The sequence below is a fragment of the Schistocerca gregaria genome, chromosome 2, assembly GCF_023897955.1.
Source record: "Schistocerca gregaria isolate iqSchGreg1 chromosome 2, iqSchGreg1.2, whole genome shotgun sequence".
Classification (NCBI taxonomy): Eukaryota; Metazoa; Arthropoda; class Insecta; order Orthoptera; family Acrididae; genus Schistocerca; species Schistocerca gregaria.
This window is the reverse complement of record NC_064921.1, coordinates 651,112,668-651,132,263: the sequence shown is the minus strand read 5'-3', so window position 1 is coordinate 651,132,263 and position 19,596 is coordinate 651,112,668. Positions and strand designations below refer to the sequence as shown.

Below are 19,596 nucleotides of genomic sequence, written 5' to 3'. Positions count from 1 at the left end.
CTCTTTAATACAGTGACGATAATACTCTTTATTAAATCCGACGGTATGTTCCACATTTCATAGATTTCTGCACCAGATCAGTACCCTTTTCATATGTCTGTACAGTGTACATACTTTTAATCATCAAAGAGCAGTACGTCTGAGAAACTGAAAATGCAGAACCTCGTCTAAACGAATTACATTTACATTTACATGATTACTCATCTACATGACTATTCTGCAATTCTCATTTAAGTGCTTGGTAGATGATTCATTGAACCACTTTCAAACTATTCTTCGAACATTCGAGTCTCTAATAACACGTGGGAAAAAATTAACACCGACATCTTTCCGTGCAAGTTATGACTGATCTGGATATGAGAGGTATTTCTTCCTATGGTGCTGAAATTCAAAAAACTAAGTTCGCATTCAGAGGATAAAACTGGTGACTAATATTTCGTGAAGAATTCTCGATGCAATGGAAGCATATCTGTTTCACTGAATGTCACCTCCCTTCCCGATTTCACGATAATATGAAAAGAGTTGCCCTTCGTTTAACTTTTTATATGTCCTCTATCTGGTAAGGATCCCGTATCGCGCAACAGTATTCTGTCATATGACGGACAAGAGTAGTGTAGACAATCTCTTTAGCAGACATGTTGCATATAACTCTTCTGCTAATAAACTGTGGTGTTTGGTTTCCCTTCCACACAACGTTTCCTAGGTGATAGTTCCAACTTCAGTTATTCTTAATTGTCATTCGTATATATTTAGCTGAGTCAGAATTTTTCAAATTTTTGTTGCTTACCGTCTTATCTAAATTTTGTGGATTTTGTTTAGCTCTAATATGGAGGTCTTCACAATTTTTTTCTTAAAGCTAACTGCCTCCTTTAGCACTATGCAGATATCTTGTTTAAATAATTTTGCAATTCGTTTTGATCATCTGATAAATTTTCAGGATGACAAGCGACAGCATCATTTACAAAAATTTGAGAGGGCTGCTCTGATTGTCTCCGAAATCGTTTATGTAGATAAAGAACGGCAGAGGGTCTGTAACACTTTCTCGAGGAACGATAGATATCTCGATTCAGTTGATGACTTTCCGTAAATTAGAACAAACTATGACTTTTCTTTCAGGAAATCACGGATCTATTTGTACAACACAGGCGACACTCCAAAGGTATGCAATTTAATTAAAAACCGCTTTTCAAGAACAGTGTCAAAAACCATCTATGAATCTAGAACTTCGGAATCAACTTGAGATCCTCTGTTGACAACAGTCATTACCTCATATGAATCAAGAGCCAGTTGTTTTTTTTAAAGAACGATATTTACCGTATCCGTTGTGATTAATTATCAACATGTCGTTTTCTCCAAAACATCTTGTAATCTTTGAACACGATACATGTTCCCAAATCCTACTAATAATGTTGTCAGTGAAGTGGGTCAACAATTCTGCTTATTATTTCTACTTTCTTTCTTGCGTATTTTGTGTCACTTGAAACTCTTCGGTTTTTGTATACGCATCTTTCGTCAAAGAGCGATGGTATACGTATGACTCCTAAAAATGTAAATACTTCCTCTGAGCATATTAGAAAACAAACTTCATTGGTATTAAAACTGAACCGTAGGACTTGCCTGTACTAAGTGACTTAACTTCGTTTGATACACCGAATGTATCTGTTTCTAAACTGCTTATGTTTGCAGATGCTCTTTATTCGAAATCTGGAATATTTAAAGAAACTTCTTTGGTGAAGGAATATCAGATAACCGTATTCTTTAACATGGCTTTAGTAGTAATATTACCATTCCTGTCGTCTCGTGAAGATATTGATTGTGTTTTCCCGCTGGTATGATTTACATTTGACGAGAAACCCTTTGAATTCTCCTCCAGATTTGGAGAAAGAATTTCATCGTGGAAACTATTTTACATTAGTTTCTACAACAGTGTTCTGATTTGTTTTGAGTACCATGTGAATCACTCTGTTCTATCTCTTATTATCTTACTTCATATGAATATCTAAATTATCATCGACGGCGTTCCTTTGAACTTAAGCCGCATATGATCAACGATGGCGTCGTTGAGGAAACCATCAAACAAATTTTAACGTTTTTTAAACAAAAATAGTTTGATAATGATCCAAGCAGAAGAATTGAATTAAAATTTGTGCTGCATCCGGGACTCAAACCCGGATCTTCTTGCTTGCTAGGCAGAAATGCCAACTGTTACACCACCACAGCACTGTGGTCAATATTGCTGCACGAACTAACCAAGTTGAGTGCCCTCCCCAACACAAACTTTAATTCATATCTTCCTCTTATTTTCCCTTACATTACTACTTTTGCCACGGCTCTCCAGCATTGGAATAGCACCCCAGCGTGGGACGTAATGGGATAGTCCTGTACCGTAGGTGATCTTGTAGATCTTATATTTATCCCTGAGACATTTAAGTCTCTACTTTATCCACGATAATGATCGAAGCAGAAGAAATGAATTAAAATTTGTGCAGCGGCGGCGACTCGAACCGGGGCCTTCCTGCTTGCTAGGCAGAAACTTAAATGCCTCAGAAATAAATATAAGATGTATAAGATCACCTGTGGTATAGGACTTTCCCATTGCGTCCAACGCTGGGGTGCTTTTCCAATGCCGGAGCGCCCTGCCAAAAGTGGCAATGTAAGGGAAAATAAGCAGAAGATATAAACTGAAGTTTTTGTTGGGGACGGCACTCAACTTGGGTATTTCGTGCAGCAATTTCTACCATAGCACTGTCGTGTTGTCATGTTTCTGTTGGATTTCATTGTTATAGTATCCTCAAATGGCTCTGAGCACTATGCGACTTAACTTCTGAGATCATCAGTCGCCTAGAACTTAGAACTAATTAAACCTAACTAACCTAAAGACATCACACACATCCATCCAAGAGGCAGGATTCGAACCTGCGATCGTAGCGGTCGCTCGGCTCCAGACTGCAGCGCCTAGAACCGCACGGCCACTCCGGGCGGCTATAGTATCCTGCCACGCAACAATGTCCATAAAGTCACTAATTCCATTATCCCTCATGGTGCTCCCTATTTGCTAGAGACGGCTTCTTCCTAAGAAGTCTAGTATGATGTCGCGACCTGAACTAATTGATTGAAATAATTTAAGGAGAATGCATTTAGTACAATTTTGGGCCACGTGTTTGTTCGTCAGGTTTAGCAACGGAATCAAATTTTGTCCCGTAATTGCCAATAGCCTGTAGATAAACGAAAACATAGTCCTTGGGAGTAATGCATCTCGATGTATTTGTGTTGCAGGAGAGAGGATCTTGCTGAGCCCATGGCCCTCTACCTGTTGGCGACCGCTCTGCTCACCGTCTGCCTTGCAGGTAAGTGTTCGCTTGAGTGCGTCGAGATCCCAACCAAATGCTGCATCTGGTTGATTCCGTCGATCTAATGTTAAACTAGTTTCCGCAAAGGACTTAACAGCTGTTGAATAGTAATTCAAAGCACATTCCTGATGGTGCTTCAATTCTCAGAATATGTTGACTAGCGTGCTTGGAAACTATGATTATGGATTCGTAGGACTCACAATATGTAACTCATCTAGACTTGGTTCTTTAAATAATTCCTAGTGAAATTTTCTCTTTAACAAGGCTATGTCCAGTTGCTTTCTCATTGGTAACGCAAAAATTTTCACCTGAATACTCTGGTCAGCTAATGAGGCATTTTCGCTATGCCAAAAGACATGTGAAATGATGTTTGCAAAATATTTGTGTGGCATTGAAACTAAAGGGAAATACCTCCATTCTACTGACCTGTCATAACCAATAAAAATTAATCTAAAATAATTGCCGAAAACACTGTTTGTTAAATATTCACGTACTACACTTACGAAAAACGTCGCAACACCAGAAAATAATTGAATTTTCTCATTCCGAGGATGTTGAAGGAGGATTTATATTACTTCCTTAAAACATTCAACAGCCAAGATCGCATAAATATTTCTTTATTTGAAACAACTGGTTTCGACAGACTTTGCGCTCATCTGCAGGTCTTAAGAAACCTTTCTGTTGTGAGACGTGTTCATTTTATAATGAACCTCACGCCAAATTGTCACGTGGATAAAAAATCATCAATTTATAAAAGGGATGTAGTAAATCAAGTATTTAAATTTGTGAATGGCGCTAGAGTTGTCGTCCGATGATGTCCCTACGTGCTTTATTGGAGACATATTGGATCATGGAGTAGGTCAAGGCAACATGCCGACTCTTTGCAGAGCACCGCGTGGGTAGCCGTGCGTTCTGGGGCACCTGCCCTCGGTTCACGTGGCTCTCCCCGTCGGAGGTTCGAGTCCTCCCTTGAGTATGGGTGTATGTGCGTTGTCCTTAGCATAAGTTAGTTTAAGTTAGAGTAAGTAGTGTGTAAGCCTAGGGAAGGAGCCTAGGGACCGATCACCTCAATTGTTTGGTCGCCGCGTGAGATTAGCCTAGAGGTCTAAGGCGTTGCAGTCATGGACTGTGAGGCTGATCCCGGTGGAGGCTCGAGTCCTCCTTCGGGTATGGGTGTGTGTGTTTGTCCTTAGCATAATTTAGGTTAAGTAGTGCGTAAGCTTAGGGACTGATGACCTTAGCAGTTAAGTCCCATAAGATTTCACACATTTGAACACATTTTGTCCCATAGTACTTAGCAAATTTCTCTGTAGAGCATGTTGGCTTACAACGGTGGTATGTGGACGAGCGCTATCCTATTGGAAAACACTCCATAATATGCTGTTTATGGATGGCAGCAGGACATGTGGAACCACGAGACTGACTTCCAGATTTACAGTCGGAGTGCATGAGATAACTACGAGAGTGCTCTTGCTGCCGGCCGGAGTGGCTGAGCGCTTCTAAGTGCTTCAGTCTGGAACCGCGAGACCACTACGGACGCAGGTTCGAATCTTGCCTCGGGCATGGATGTTCAAATGGTTCAAATGGCTCTGAGCACTATGGGACTCAACATCTGAGGTCATCAGTCCCCTAGAACTTAGAACTACTTAAACCTAACTAACCTAAGGACATCACATACATGGGCATGGATGTGTGTGGTGTCCTTAGGTTAGTAGGTCTAAGTAGTTGTAAGTTCTAGGGGACTGATGACCTCAGATGTTGAGTCCCATACTGCTCAAAGCCATTTGAACCATTTTTTGCTCTTTTTGTCATACAAAATATTACCTCAGGCCATAGCTCCAGGTCAGGTCCATTGCATCTAGCAGAGAGATAGTTTGGTTGCAGGCCCTTAAACACACGACCATCACTTGTTCCGAGGCCGAAACAGCTTTCATCAGAAAACACGACAGACCTTCGCCGTTTCGTCCAATGAGATCTTGCTTGACACTACTGAAGTCGCAAAAGGGATTCTTTGGGGTCGACTCGGAGCTGTCCATGAAGTACCTGGTTTGTAACTGTTCATTGTGTCTCCGTGGAGCCAGCTTTACGAAGCACCAGAGCCATACTCCGAACACGAGGTCTTCCCTCTCTGCACAGCCAGGAGGCCGTCCAGAGCCCGACATCCTCGCGACTTTCACGTGACCACCGCTGCCAGCAATTATATAGAGTGGCTACATTTCTGCCAAGTCTCTCTGCAGTATCGCAGAAGGAATATCCAGCTTCTCGTAGCTCTGTTTCACGACCTCTTTCAAACTCAGTGAGGTGTTGATAATGACGTCTTTGTCGCTTTAAAGGCGTTCTTGACTAGCAGCAACTCACCACTTTTCCATGTCCAGTTGCAGACGTTGCGCTAACTGTCTAGTGGAGAACACAGCTGTAGCGTTTTTCAATTGCATAATAATCTTTTTTACAGTTTCCACTGTGGTAATTATGTTTTATGACCCATTTCGACTGGAAATTACGTATCTTACTGCGTAACCGCATATGCTAAAGTGATGTTGCCATATGCTCATACCGCATGAACTAGTAACAAGTTTCCAATGATCTGTTTGTTTAAGTAAATCAGTGCTTGTGTAAAAAAATTTGCTATTGCGAGAAAAGTAGAAACAAAAAGTTGTCCCTTCTTTATACACTCAAAAGCTATTTTTTTAGTGTCATCAATTTTTCAACAATGTAGTAGAAGCTACAATTACCGATATTTAAAGCATCCGTCGTTCTTATATACATCTAACAACGCTATACGCCAATGTGTGTGACGGTCAGAGGAAATCACCTATAACGCATGCAGAGTTTAAATGCGTATTTGATAAAGCGAAGCTTAATGTAGTTGCTGTTGGGACAAATGATACTACAGTGTTTCCTTCCACGACTCTCAGAATGAAGACGTATTTCTTTGTGTTAAGGTGGATTCATGATTACAATTTTTTTAAATTTCTGCGCCTGATTGATTCAGGGCTTTCGTCAGTGACTATATGAACTGTAATGCGGAAGTGAAGTAAGGAAAAAAAAGTCAGTGGTGCAAACTCACAGCTTTCCGGAACGGAGTAATTAACAAGGAAATGGTAATCAGAGAGTCGGAAGAGGTAGTAAACTGGGACTGAGTGTCCCGATTTAAGCAATTCATAAAAGCCAGCCCTTAGCTCATTTCGATTTCTTAGGCCATACGATACAGCATAATAATCCAGAGAGCGCAACAGTCGTGTGAATAAAAGAATGGATGTCGTAATGTCAGCACACACCGATCTGTCAAACGACTTCAGCGTGTGACCATTCATCAAAGGATCTCGGAAGCAAAGCTATCGGTTCCAAATACTGCCAAATACAACACATACAACTCACTGCCGATGGTCGTGATGACAATTCTAAGGCCATTTGAATGTTGGGCTCCCTAAGGTTCCGTTTCTCAGCAGTCACCGTGGAATATTCATTCTTTATAACTCTAAGACAAGAATTTTTTCATATAATTATTAATGAAAGTTGACACTGATCGTTCACGAAAATAAATATTTTCACGCGCCGAATAGTTCACTTGCTTTAAATGAATGTAAACGGTAACTACTCCAACTGAACAAAGCTCAATGCAAAACCACATGATGTTAGCGATATTGTACGAAATTTTCAACTCGCTTATATTATTTTGTATTGTACCAGCTAATGGATATACTACCTCATGTTACGGAGTTTTGAATGCCTGAATGCCTGTGCTATAATTCTTGCAGAACGTTGTAGCGCCCACAAGACATGGTCGGATGTCAGTGTACTTTGGTACATGTACGCACCACCGGCGGGGATAGTAAGAGCTTCGAGTTGCAATTTTCTGTCACACATATGACGGCCACCAATGCGCATTATTGTCGTTATCAAGCTTGCGAGGGAGTAAAGCGTGTAATGGATGTTCTCTACCAGATAATCAGCATGGTGATTGATGAAAAAGTGATTCAAATGGCTCTAAGCACTGTGGGACTTAACATCTGACGTCATCAGTCCCATAGCCTTAGAACTAATTAAACCTAACGACGTCACACACATCCACAGTAGCAGCAGCTCGGTTCCGGATTGAAGCGGCCGGCGGTGATTGATGACTGTGAAGGATGCGTAGATACAGTATATTGGGTGACACAGCGGAAAGGGTAGAGAGAGAAGAGCTATGCGTGGAAGGTACCAGAAAGAAAGAAGAAAATGAAAGAGAGAAAACATTTACCCCCAAAAAATTACTTTATTTTGAACTTACTGCTGCACAAGAACAATAAAATCGACATACGTTTATTGCCGTGAAGCTTAACAAGCAACCGTAAGAATTAATCACGTGCTAAACCGTTACTTAAGAAGGACTGTATCAGAGTGCATTAATGCAACGACACCCAGCGAGTTGGCGCAGTGGTTAGCACACTGGACTTGCATGACGCGCATTTGGGAGGACAACTGTTGAAATCGAGATCCGGCCAACCTAATTTAGGTTTTCCTGATTTCCCTAAACTTCTTCAGGCATATATCAAGATGGTTCCTTTGAAAGGGCACAGCCACCTCCATTTCCCGTCCTTCTCTAATCCAATGGGGCTAATGACCTCGCTGTTTGCTCTCCCACCCCGAATCAATCAACCAACCAACCAACGCATCCAAATTAAAATAAAAGCCTGGCCTCTGTCGCCAAAGCTGGGCGCCCAGAGCGCCTGGTAAAATGATGCAACAGCGCAATTGCAGGCATTAAAGTGACCGTACGTGATAACTACCATATTTGGAAAATTCTCATAAAACACAGAAACACATAAAACAAACACAATTAAAATACAGTAAAACAGCTATCATAATTTCGAAAAATTTTAAAAATAAATAAAGGTGGTAATATTAAAGAAATGAACCATTAACATTATATAGAAACACTTCTTAAACACGAAGGTAGTGATTTATAACTTCTTGACAGTCTGGCAGTGAAGCTGTAATCGTTAGGATGGAGAACACAACCAGAGAGCAAACCCAAGAAATTGAAGGAACAATCTAAATAATAGTTACGATTCGGCTAGTAACAGCCAAGCATGCAAACATACAGGTCATTCCAGTGTGGTACACAGGATGGCTGAAGACGTGTGTTTTTAGAGGCTCCATACTGGATTATTTTTCTTTGGCGCCCTGCTGGTGGAACAGTTATGCAAGGAGACACCAATTAGCTCCTTGGGCATAGATGGCCTCTACCTGTCACTAGCACGACCCTTCAGACTACATTGAAGGGACAAAAGTCACTGGATAGCGATCTGCACACATACAGACAACGATAGTGTGGCGCACACAAGGTATAAAAGAGCGGTGCATTGGCGGAGCTGTCATTCGTACTCAGATGATTGACGCGAAAAGGTTTACAATATGGTTATGGCCCCATGACGGGAATCAAAAGACTTTGGACCCGGAGTGGTAGTGGGAGCTAGACGCACGGGACACTCACTTTAAGAAATTGATAGTAAATTCAAAAGATCAACAGTGTGAAGAGTGTGCCGAGAATATCAATTTTCGGGCATTGTCTCTCACCACGTACAACGCAGCGGTCGGCGGACTTCACTTAACGACCGACAGTAGCGGCATTTGCGTAAGGCGATCTGTGCTGACAGATAAGCATCTCTGCTTGAAATAACTGCAGAAATCAATTTGGTTCGTACCCGTTAGGACAGTGGGGCAAAACTGGCGTTAATGCGGTATGGCACCGGACTACTGACGCGAGTGCCTTTGCGAACAGCACGACATCACCTGCAGCGCCTCTCCAGGCCTCCTGACCGTGTCGGTTGGACCCTACACGACTGGGAAGCCATGACATGGTCAGATAAGTTCAGATTGTCAACAAGGCGCTGATGGTGGCTCCATAATTGTGTGGACTGTGTTTACATGGAATGGACTGTGTCTGCTGCTCCAATGAATCGATCATTGACTCGAAATTGTTACTTGGAGACCATTTGCAGCCATTCAAGGACTTTATGTTCCCAAACAAGGATGTCATGTCACCCAGCCACAATTTTTATCGTTTGATTTGATGAACATTAGCGACAATTCGAGCAAAGTATTTGGCCACAGATGAATCCCATCGGGCATTTATGGAACGTAATCGGGAGGTCACTTCGTGCACATCATCCCTGACTTACACATCTATGTACAGCTATGGGGATAGCATGACAAAACATTTCCGCACGCTACTTTCAAAGACTTACTGAGTCTTTCTCATGTCGTGTTGCATCACTACGCAGAGCAAAAGTAGGTCACACAAGATATTAGGTGGTTTCCCATGACTTTTGTAACCTCAGTGTATGACATGTACAGGCCGAGATTTCGAATGCAGTTCACCGAGTACGTCTCCTCCAACAGTGGAGGAACAGCGTGGCGCAGCGCTGCGGCTCGGCGTGTGACGGTACACACTGGTCAGCCGCGTCACGAAGACTCAAAGCCGCTGAACGAAGAACATACAGTGAGAGTGAGACTGCACATATAGCATACTTAAATCCGGCACGCAGGAGCACGTTATGCACTTTAGCATGACATGATAGCACTGGTTGCTAAGTTACAGCGTGCTATGGGAGAGCAAATGCTACTACTGATAGTGAGGCGACGACCGGTTCAACGACTTCAGCACCTGATGGAGTTTGAAAGGAATATCCAGATTTTTGGAGCAATCCAATGTGCGACAGTGATCAGCTTTTTTAAGTTGTCTGGCCACTACAGAGGATGATAGCCATATTGTGCATCACACACGTCGTAACTCTTTCACATTAGCGCCCGCCATCCGCGCACAGATCATGGCTCAAACATCCTGTGTCAGTCCACACCATTTGTCGAAGACTAGCAGCGTCCGGACTTGGCAATTATCGTATTCAGCGGCTGCAAGCGGTTCTACGCTACTCTGGATGACCAACGTTAACGAGACTGGCGGTGGCCTGGGGAGAGATCCCATCCTTGCAATGTTTTGGAAAGCCAGAGGTGTGTTATTCCTAGCGTAATGGCGTTGAAAGCCATCGAGTATGCCTTCAGATCACGGTTGGTAGTGATTGAGGGAAGTCTGACTGCATAATGCTATGTCACGGATATCCTAAGTCTTCATGTGCTACTTTTCACGCAATAGTATCTTGGTGTCACTTTCCAACAGGACAATGCCCTTCCATACATAGCGTGTTTCTCTATAACGTGTCTGCAAGATGTTGAGATGTTTGCATGGTCAGCAAGCTGGCCCAATCCACCCCGATAGCAAATGTGTGGGACCAACTCAGACGTCAACTTCGTCACGGTATCAGTATCCTGGATGTCAAGGACCAGTTACAGCAGTTGTGGGCCAAGTTGTCTAAGGAGAAGATTCTTCGGCTTTATCAACACCCTTCCCAACCGGATCAGTGCATACATCCGGGCCAGATGTAGCGCAATGTCATACTGATAAATAGGGCATGGATTTTTATATAATATCAACAGGCAAAATAAGGAGAGATATATGTAATGACATTAGGTAAAATATGTAAGAAAGTATACTATCAGAAAAACATTTTATAAAAATTGTACATAAAATAATGCATTCGACTGAAATTAACGTCTGGATTACCGTACAGTCTCTACATTATTTCAACATGAACTTGAATGTTCTAGAACAACGAAAAGTACGTTAAGAAGATATAGTTAACACTACCAAACTATTTTATTTTGAAAGTTTGTTCTGCGTACTCAGAAAAATATTTTCGTTCACTTCTGTTTACTAAAATTCCTGTTATCACTTAATTTACTAAGGTACACAACGTTAGTTTTAGTTTTGAAGTGAAATGAACAACCCCGTACTCAAATTTTCTGCAGTCGTAGAACGTCGCCAATATAACAGGATATTTTTTTTTAAGGGGGAAAACGATTTCTCCACTTGACAGCCGTCGAGAATAAAATTTTAGAAGATGAAATGTTCCTGGAGAGATGCCAGCAGCAACGTCTTCCTCTACCACTTTGAAAATATTGCTGGTACATCTACATCTACAATTCACACTTAAGTGCCTGGCAGAGGGTTCATCGAACTATTTTCATACTAATTCTCTACCATTCCACTCTCTAATGGTGGGTGGGAAAAAGGAACACCTAAATCTTTCCGCTCGAGCTCTGTTTTCTCTTATTTTATTATGATGATTATTTCTCCCTACGTAGGTGGATGTCAACCAAATATTTTCGCATACGGAAGAGAAAGTTGGTCATTGAAATTTCGTAAATAGATCTCGCTGCATAGAATACGTCCCTTTGTTTCAGTGACTGTCAGCCCAATTCGCGTATCATATCAGTGACACTCTCATCCCTATTGCGCGATAACATGAAACGAGCTGCCCTTCTTTGCGCTTTTTCGATGTTCTCCGTCAACTCTACCTGGTAAGGATCTCACACCGTGCACCAATATTCCAGCAGAGGACGGATAAGTCTAATGCACGCTGTCTCTTTAGTGGGTTTGTCGCATCCTCTACGCGTTCTGCCAACAAAGCACAGTCTTTGTTTCGCCTTCCCCACAATATTATCTATGTGGTTTTTCGAATTTAAGTTGCTCGTGATTGTAATTCCTAGGTATTTAGTCGAATTGACAGCCCTTAGATTTTAGCGATTGATCGTATACCCAACATTTATCGTATGTTTTTAGTACCCATGTGGATAACCTCACATTTTTCTTTGTTTAGTGCCAATTGCCACTTTCGCACCATAGAGAAATTCCCTCTAGATCATTTTGTAATTGGAATTGATCGTCATGATTTTACTAGACGGTAAATTAGTGTCATCAGCAAACAATGTAAGGCGGCTGCTCAAATTATCACCTACATCATTTATGTAAATCAGGAACAGCAGGGGACCCATGACACCACCTTGCGGAACGCCAGATATCACTTCTCTTGTACTCGGTGATTTACCGTCTATCAGTACGAACTGTGAACTCTCTGAGAGGAAATCAAGAATCCAGTCACGCAACTGAGACCATACTCCATATGCACACAATTTGATTAATAGTCGCTTGTGAGGAATGGTATCAAAAGCCTTACGGAAATCCAGGAATATGGAATCGATCTGATATCCCTTGTCGACAGAACTCATTACTTCATTGGGAATAAAGAGCTAGCTGCGTTGCACAAGAACGATATTTTATGAATCCGTGTTGGTTATGTATCAATAAGTCATTTTCTTCAAGGTGATTCATAATTTTCGAGTGCAGTATATCCTACAAAATCTTACTGCAAATTGAGGTCAGTGATATGGGTCTGTAATTCAATGGGTTACTCCTATTTCCTTTCTCGAATATTGGTGTGACCTTTACTTATTTCCAGTCTATAGGAACAGACCTTTCGTCAAGTGAACCGTTGTATGTGATTGCTAAGATATGCGCTACTGTGTCTGCTTACCCTGAAAGGAACCTGATTGGTATATCATCTGGACCGGAAGACTTGCCTTTCTTACGTGATCTGAGTTGTTTCGCAACACCTAAGATATCTACTTTTATCTCACTCATGCTAACGACTGTTCTGGTTCCGAATTCTGGAATATTTACTTCGTCTTCTTGCGTGAAGGAATTACGGAAAACTGTATTCAGTAACTCCGCTTTAGTGGCACCATCATCCGTAACTTTTCCATCGCTATTGCGCAGTGACGGTATTGACTGTTTTTTGCCACTGGTGTACTTTACATACGACCAGTATCTCTATGGGTTTTCTACCATATTTTGAGACACTGTTTCATTGTGGAACCTATTAAAAGCATCTCTAATTGACGTCCGCACTAAATTTCGAGCTTCCGTGAAACTTAGCCATCGAAAGGAGAATAGCCTGGATTTCTTGTAAGAATAGCGTTAAATTTAATACCCTACCCTCTTCCAGTATCCCCTCTAATGTAAGTCAGCTTGCATTTGATACTTTCAGCAATTTCTAACTACTGCTGTGGAGGCAGTCCGGTAGATCCTAATTCTTTAATTATACTGGACGCTGAAGTAGTTATGGATGTACGACAGAGCATTTTTGGACAGTGAAGGCATTTTTCGCCTCTCGTGCAGAAACTGAAGATTCCCTCGGAAATGAATCAGCCAGATTTCACGGCTTGAAAGTGTTTATTATAAACACAAAGAGTTTCAATAAATTTGCCCTACCGCGTTAGGACAGGCTCTGGCTGCAACGCTTCTTTCGGCATCAGTTCACTATAAATCAATATTCGGCTTGAGGATTTTAGAAACATTTTCTTGGTGTACGAAATTATTTGATGGGTACAGCTATGCACTTCTTTGGCGATACGTAGCAGTGCATGGGCCATACAAGTGAAATGGATTAAATGGGGACAGAATAAGCGAAAGGCAGTTCCCGCGTTCAGCATGTAGGTCTCAGCATCCGAATACGTAAAAAGAACTTCTTCTACGATTCTCTCATGCTACAGAATTCACAAAACGACCCACTGTTGACTGATCTCTGCATACTAACAAAATAAATAGTGACTTTGAAGGTTCTTGGCCATCGATTTTAACAACAACGATATTTTGCCACTGAAACGTCCGCTATTTCGTCGACGGCTGCCTACATATCCCATATAGAGCCTCCTCGTAGCAAACATCTAAATAGTTTCCAATGAACATCCATTCATCAGTCATCTGCTGGCCATAGAGCTTTTGTAGAAACGCGCAATATTCACGGAGCTGATGTCCTACTGAAAGTTTACAGCAACGATAGCAGAGCACATGTCACGGAAAAATTCATTTTTGCAGTTTGGAGTCTTCTGCATTTACATCAGTAATATTTTCTCCAAAAACGACTGCACTGCATTATTCTTTTTGAGCAAATCCCTACGTGTGTTACTGGAGTGCGGGGTTAACTGACAACCCTCGACAAAGAACAGTCACTCCATCAGTAATTTAAATGATAATTTTGTTGCAACAGAAGGCAAGATGAACACAAACAGTCGAGGACTCTTAAGAAGTACTACACTGCGCAAGACAAAATAATGAGTCACCTCTACGCCGCTTCGGATCGCGTTTAGATGTCGTCAAATGGTTTTGAACAGTCCCTAGTGGTTGCATCTTCTACACCACAGCAAAAATTACAAGCTAGACTCCAAAGGGTTGTGATCAGGTTCATGGGGTTGCAGACCAGCGATGTCGTTACCGAAGGGTTAAATCGTCTAACGAGTGTTAGCGGTGTCAAAGGTTGTCAATAATCGTTTTGTTTCTCATCACAATGTGAACCATCGTTTTCCCCCAAAGAACTTGTGGAAACCAAAGGCTGCAGGAAAGCGTTGTACCATTGAGGCCATTTATGCCACCACCTGAGGCCTTACCATGTCGATTCCGAGTGGCTGTGTGTGTGAAATGTTTCCCTCGGTCACCCATAAGAGAAATGGAAGACAGTTACGGATTTTCCAAAAAGGTGACTGTGTTGCACAGATTATTTATCAAACTTTTCTTGGCGCAGCCACTTCTGATTGGTAGAAGTCGCTGGAAGTCGGAAAACGTCGGTCGCTAATCATTTATTTACCCCACCTACAACCTCGTCAGCATTCCATACCCTTTACTAAACTCAGTATTGGTCCAGACAAAACACAGTATTATTTTCGTATCTATCTTGCTTTTGAGGACTGAAGTTCCGGATCTTAGAAAATCAAGTAGTATCACATCCATTATAATGCAATTCAGATTATAGCACTATAATGTAATTTTTAAAGGTAATTTAGTTTCTGTCTTCAAATTGTACAGATGGTTCAAACGTTTTTCTAGGGAGCGACCCTCTGATGATGGTTGAAAGGCTTTAATATGTAATTTTATGTAGTGTAAAATTTAAATACGTGAAACATGAACCTACACTGAAATATTTAACAATATGTAACTATAAAATGAAATATATCAGCCGGCCGCGGTGGTCTCGCGTTTCTAGGCGCTCAGTCCGGAACCGTGCGACTGCTACGGTCGCAGGTTCGAATCCTGCCTCGGGCATGGATGTGTGTGATGTCCTTAGGTTAGTTAGGTTTAAGTAGTTCTAAGTTGTAGGGGACTGATGACCACAGCAGTTGAGTCCCATAGTGCTCAGAGCCATTTGAACCATTTGAAATATATCAACGTTAGCAACATAATTCATGAGCACTTACGTATTCACGAAAATAGGAGCGAAGTAAAGAACAATGAACCAATTAAAAATCCGGGCTCTGCTGGCTATTATTTTAATCGCTGAAATCATATCACATACCCTCAAACCCCGTCAAGAGTCAGTCCGTTTCTTTCTCTCTTACTGGGTGTTCACATTTTGTGTCAGGCAACATACAATAGTACGTGATGCGCTTACTGTAACACGGAAATGACTTTGAACACAACAGTACATACACAATACATTGACGTTTGAGCACGTTAACACTTACCCTCACAACGTATTTTAGATTAATTAATCAGAACATAAAAATAAAACTTTCAGTCCACTGAAGCTCACTATGAAATTTGATCTGTTACAGGTACGATTGAAATTTCTGATTTATATTGTAAACATTACTTTACTCAGTTTGAACATCAACGGGTAAAACAAACAGCTAAACAAAAATTTACAGTGCATTGCGCACGTCATACAGCACGACACGCAATCACCGTTGATCGACAGCGCAGTGTATTTGTTGACTTTGGATGCGAGACATTTCTTCGATTTGATCCGATCTTAGACACTTTCAGCCACAGTTGAGCTTGTAGATTCACTTCAGGTCTGACAGTGCATATTTTGAATGACCGCCTGTCTGCAGATTGTCTGTTTACGCTGCCGTACCTCTGTTCATTCCAAGAAGAGAACAAAACTTCTAGCTGGTGTAACGCCAACAGGAAACATGATGCTGGTAATGTAGCAGCGTTCCTGTTTGGCGAGCTTCAGCGTTCCAAACGGTGCGAAAAAATCACTGCAATAGTAGCCTGGCAGCTGAGTAACACTTTCATTAAGCACCGTTATACAAACAGCTTACCTATACGCACAACAAGCTCTTGCTCGTGTAATATATTGTTGATATTGGCTAAATGCCTTGCTTGATCAACTCCCAAACATGTGTGGCGAATGTACTTTGTCAATCTTTCGTGGTCACATAGCTGAATAAAATTGTCATTTGAGCTATAACTCTTGAGCATTCGACAGATCTCTCCGCTGCTTCAAATAATAAAAGTAGTTACTGTATGGAACATTAGTAGTAGGAGAACATTCATTAGTAGCAGCGTTATCTGTAAATTTCTCGACAAGCGCAGAGTCCATAGCGATAGAAAAAAGTGCAGACTCCTGTATATATGAAGAGTAAAATTAGAGATCAATATCCTTAACATCGGTTTGCTACAGAATTCTAGAACATATTCTGAGTTCAAATATAACAAATTTCCTAGTGACCGAAAAGTTTGTATCTACGAATCAGCACGTTTTTAGAAAGCACCGGTCGTGTGAAACTCAGCTTGCCCTTTTGGCAAAATGATATACTACCAGCGATGGATGACGGGAAACAGGCAGATGCCATATTAATTTTAATTTCAATAATTAACAGACTCAGTTAATTATCATAGTTAAAATTAATATTTACACAGTTGCTGACAGGGCCGCGAAAGGTTGAAGATGTTTAGATTCCATATTCCTAGATTTCGGAAAAGCATTTTTACACGAAGCGCCATAGCAGACTGTTAAGGAAGACACGAGCATACGGAATGGGTTTCCAGGTATGAGAGTGGCTCGAAGATATCTTAACTAATACACTCCTGGACATGGAAAAAAGAACACATTGACACCGGTGTGTCACACCCACCATACTTGCTCCGGACTCTGCGAGAGGGCTGTACAAGCAATGATCACACGCACGGCACAGCGGACACACCAGGAACCGCGGTGTTGGCCATCGAATGGCGCTAGCTGCGCAGCATTTGTGCACCTCCGCCGTCAGTGTCAGCCAGTTTGCCGTGGCATACGGAGCTCCATCGCAGTCTTTAACACTGGCAGCATGCCGCGACAGCGTCGACGTGAACCGTATGTGCAGTTGACGGACTTTGAGCGAGGGCGTATAGTGGGCATGCGGGAGGCCGGGTGGACGTACCGCCGAATTGCTCAACACGTGGGGCGTGAGGTCTCCACAGTACATCGATGTAGTCGCCAGTGGTCGGCGCAAGGTGCACGTGCCCGTCGACCTGGAACCGGACCGCAGCGACGCACGGATGCACGCCAAGACCGTAGGATCCTACGCAGTGCCGTAGGGGACCGCACCGCCACTTCCCAGCAAATTAGGGACACTGTTGCTCCTGGGGTATCGGCGAGGACCATTCGCAACCGTCTCCATGAAGCTGGGCTACGGTCCCGCACACCGATAGGCCGTCTTCCGCTCACGCACCAACATCGTGCAGCCCGCCTCCAGTAGTGTCGCGACAGTCGTGAATGGAGGGACGAATGGAGACGTGTCGTCTTCAGCGATGAGAGTCGCTTCTGCCTTGGTGCCAACGATGGTCGTATGCATGTTTGGCGCCGTGCAGGTGAGCGCCACAATCAGGACTGCATACGACCGAGGCACACAGGGCCAACACCCGGCTTCATGGTGTTGGGAGCGATCTCCTACACTGGCCGTACACCTCTGGTGATCGTCGAGGGGACACTGAATAGTGCACGGTACATCCAAACCGTCATCGAACCCATCGTTCTACCATTCCTAGAGCGGCAAGGGAACTTGCTGTTCCAACAGGACAATGCACGTCCGCATGTATCCCGTGCCACCCAACGTGCTCTAGAAGGTGTAAGTCAACTACCCTGGCCAGCAAGATCTCCGGATCTGTTCCCCATTGAGCATGTTTGGGACTGGATGAAGCGTCGTCTCACGCGGTCTGCACGTCCAGCACGAACGCTGGTCCAACTGAGGCGCCAGGTGGAAATGGCATGGCAAGCCGTTCCACAGGACTACATCCAGCATCTCTACGATCGTTTCCATGGGAGAATAGCAGCCTGCATTGCTGCGAAAGGTGGATATACACTGTACTAGTGCCGACATTGTGCATGCTCTGTTGCCTGTGTCTATGTGCCTGTGGTTCTGTCGGTGTGATCATGTGATTTATCTGACCCCAGGAATGTGTCAATAAAGTTTCCCCTTCCTGGGACAATGAATTCACAGTGTTCTTATTTCAATTTCCAGGAGTGAGAACTAATAGAACGGTATCGTTAAGAGGGCCCCAACGAAGTGTGATAGGACCGCTGTTGTTCTCTACATACATAAAAAAAATTGACAGACAGGGTGAGCAGCAATATGCGATGTTTTGCAGATGATGCTGTGTTTATGAGAAGATGTCGAAGATGAATGATTAAAGAATGAAACAAGAAGACTTTGACAAAATTTCTAGTTGGTGTGTCGTATGGTACCTTGCTCTTAATATGGAAACACGAAAGTTAATGCGGAGGAGCAGGAAGTGTGTAACCTTGCGAAGCGATATGAAGTGGAACGAGCATGTGAAGATTGTGGCCGGGAAGATGAATGGTCGACTTCGATTTATTGGGAGAATCTGGGAAACTGTGGTTCATTTGTAAAGGAGGGAGACAGCTTATTGGATGCTGATACGATCTATTCTTGAGTGTTTGTGATCCACACCAGGTCGGATTAAAGGACAATATCGAACCAGTTCGGAGGCGGTCTGCTAGATTTGTTACCGCTGGTTTCCAACAACACACAAGTATTGCAGATATGCTTCGGAGAATCAAATGTAAATCCCTAGAGGGAATGCACTTTGTTGACGAGGAACAGTACTGAGAAGACTTTGAGAACCGGAATTTGAAGCTGACAGCAGAACGATCCTACTGCCACAAACGTACATTTCGTCTAAGGACCGCGACGATAAGATACGAAACATTAGGGCCCATACGGAGTGAAACAGATGCCGTTTTGCTCTCACTCTGTCTGCTAGTGGAATACGAAAGAAAACGACTATTAATGGTACAGGGTACCCTCTGCCACTCAGCTTACTGTGGACTGCAGGGTATTTATGCAGTTGCAGATATCTAGCAATTACCCGTAGCCTATAGTTACAGCTCTTCAAAACAACGGCAGTGACTGATGTTGAAAGTTGGAGAACTGGATCGCAATTTCCGAGGCTTTAAAACGGAGAGCATTTTATTGATACTGATTAATACTGATTACTCACACAGCATTTTCTAGAAATTAATATCAACAAATGTTAAAATTGTTATATTAATTCTTTCTACATATAAGCATTTTTCCTTTCTTTTCC

At 42.6% G+C, this 19,596-nt stretch overlaps 1 protein-coding gene across 1 annotated transcript in view; it reads left to right on the top strand.

Annotated features, from left to right (window-relative positions):
* Positions 1–3,285: 3,285 nt before the first annotated feature.
* LOC126335919 (Down syndrome cell adhesion molecule-like protein Dscam2) overlaps positions 3,286–19,596 on the top strand; it is a 627,039-nt gene continuing 610,728 nt past the window's right edge. Inside the window, exon 1 of the mRNA XM_049999393.1 lies at positions 3,286–3,347. Coding sequence (XP_049855350.1) covers positions 3,299–3,347 — 49 coding nt within the window. The 5' untranslated portion in view covers positions 3,286–3,298. The remainder of the gene's footprint in view (positions 3,348–19,596) is intronic.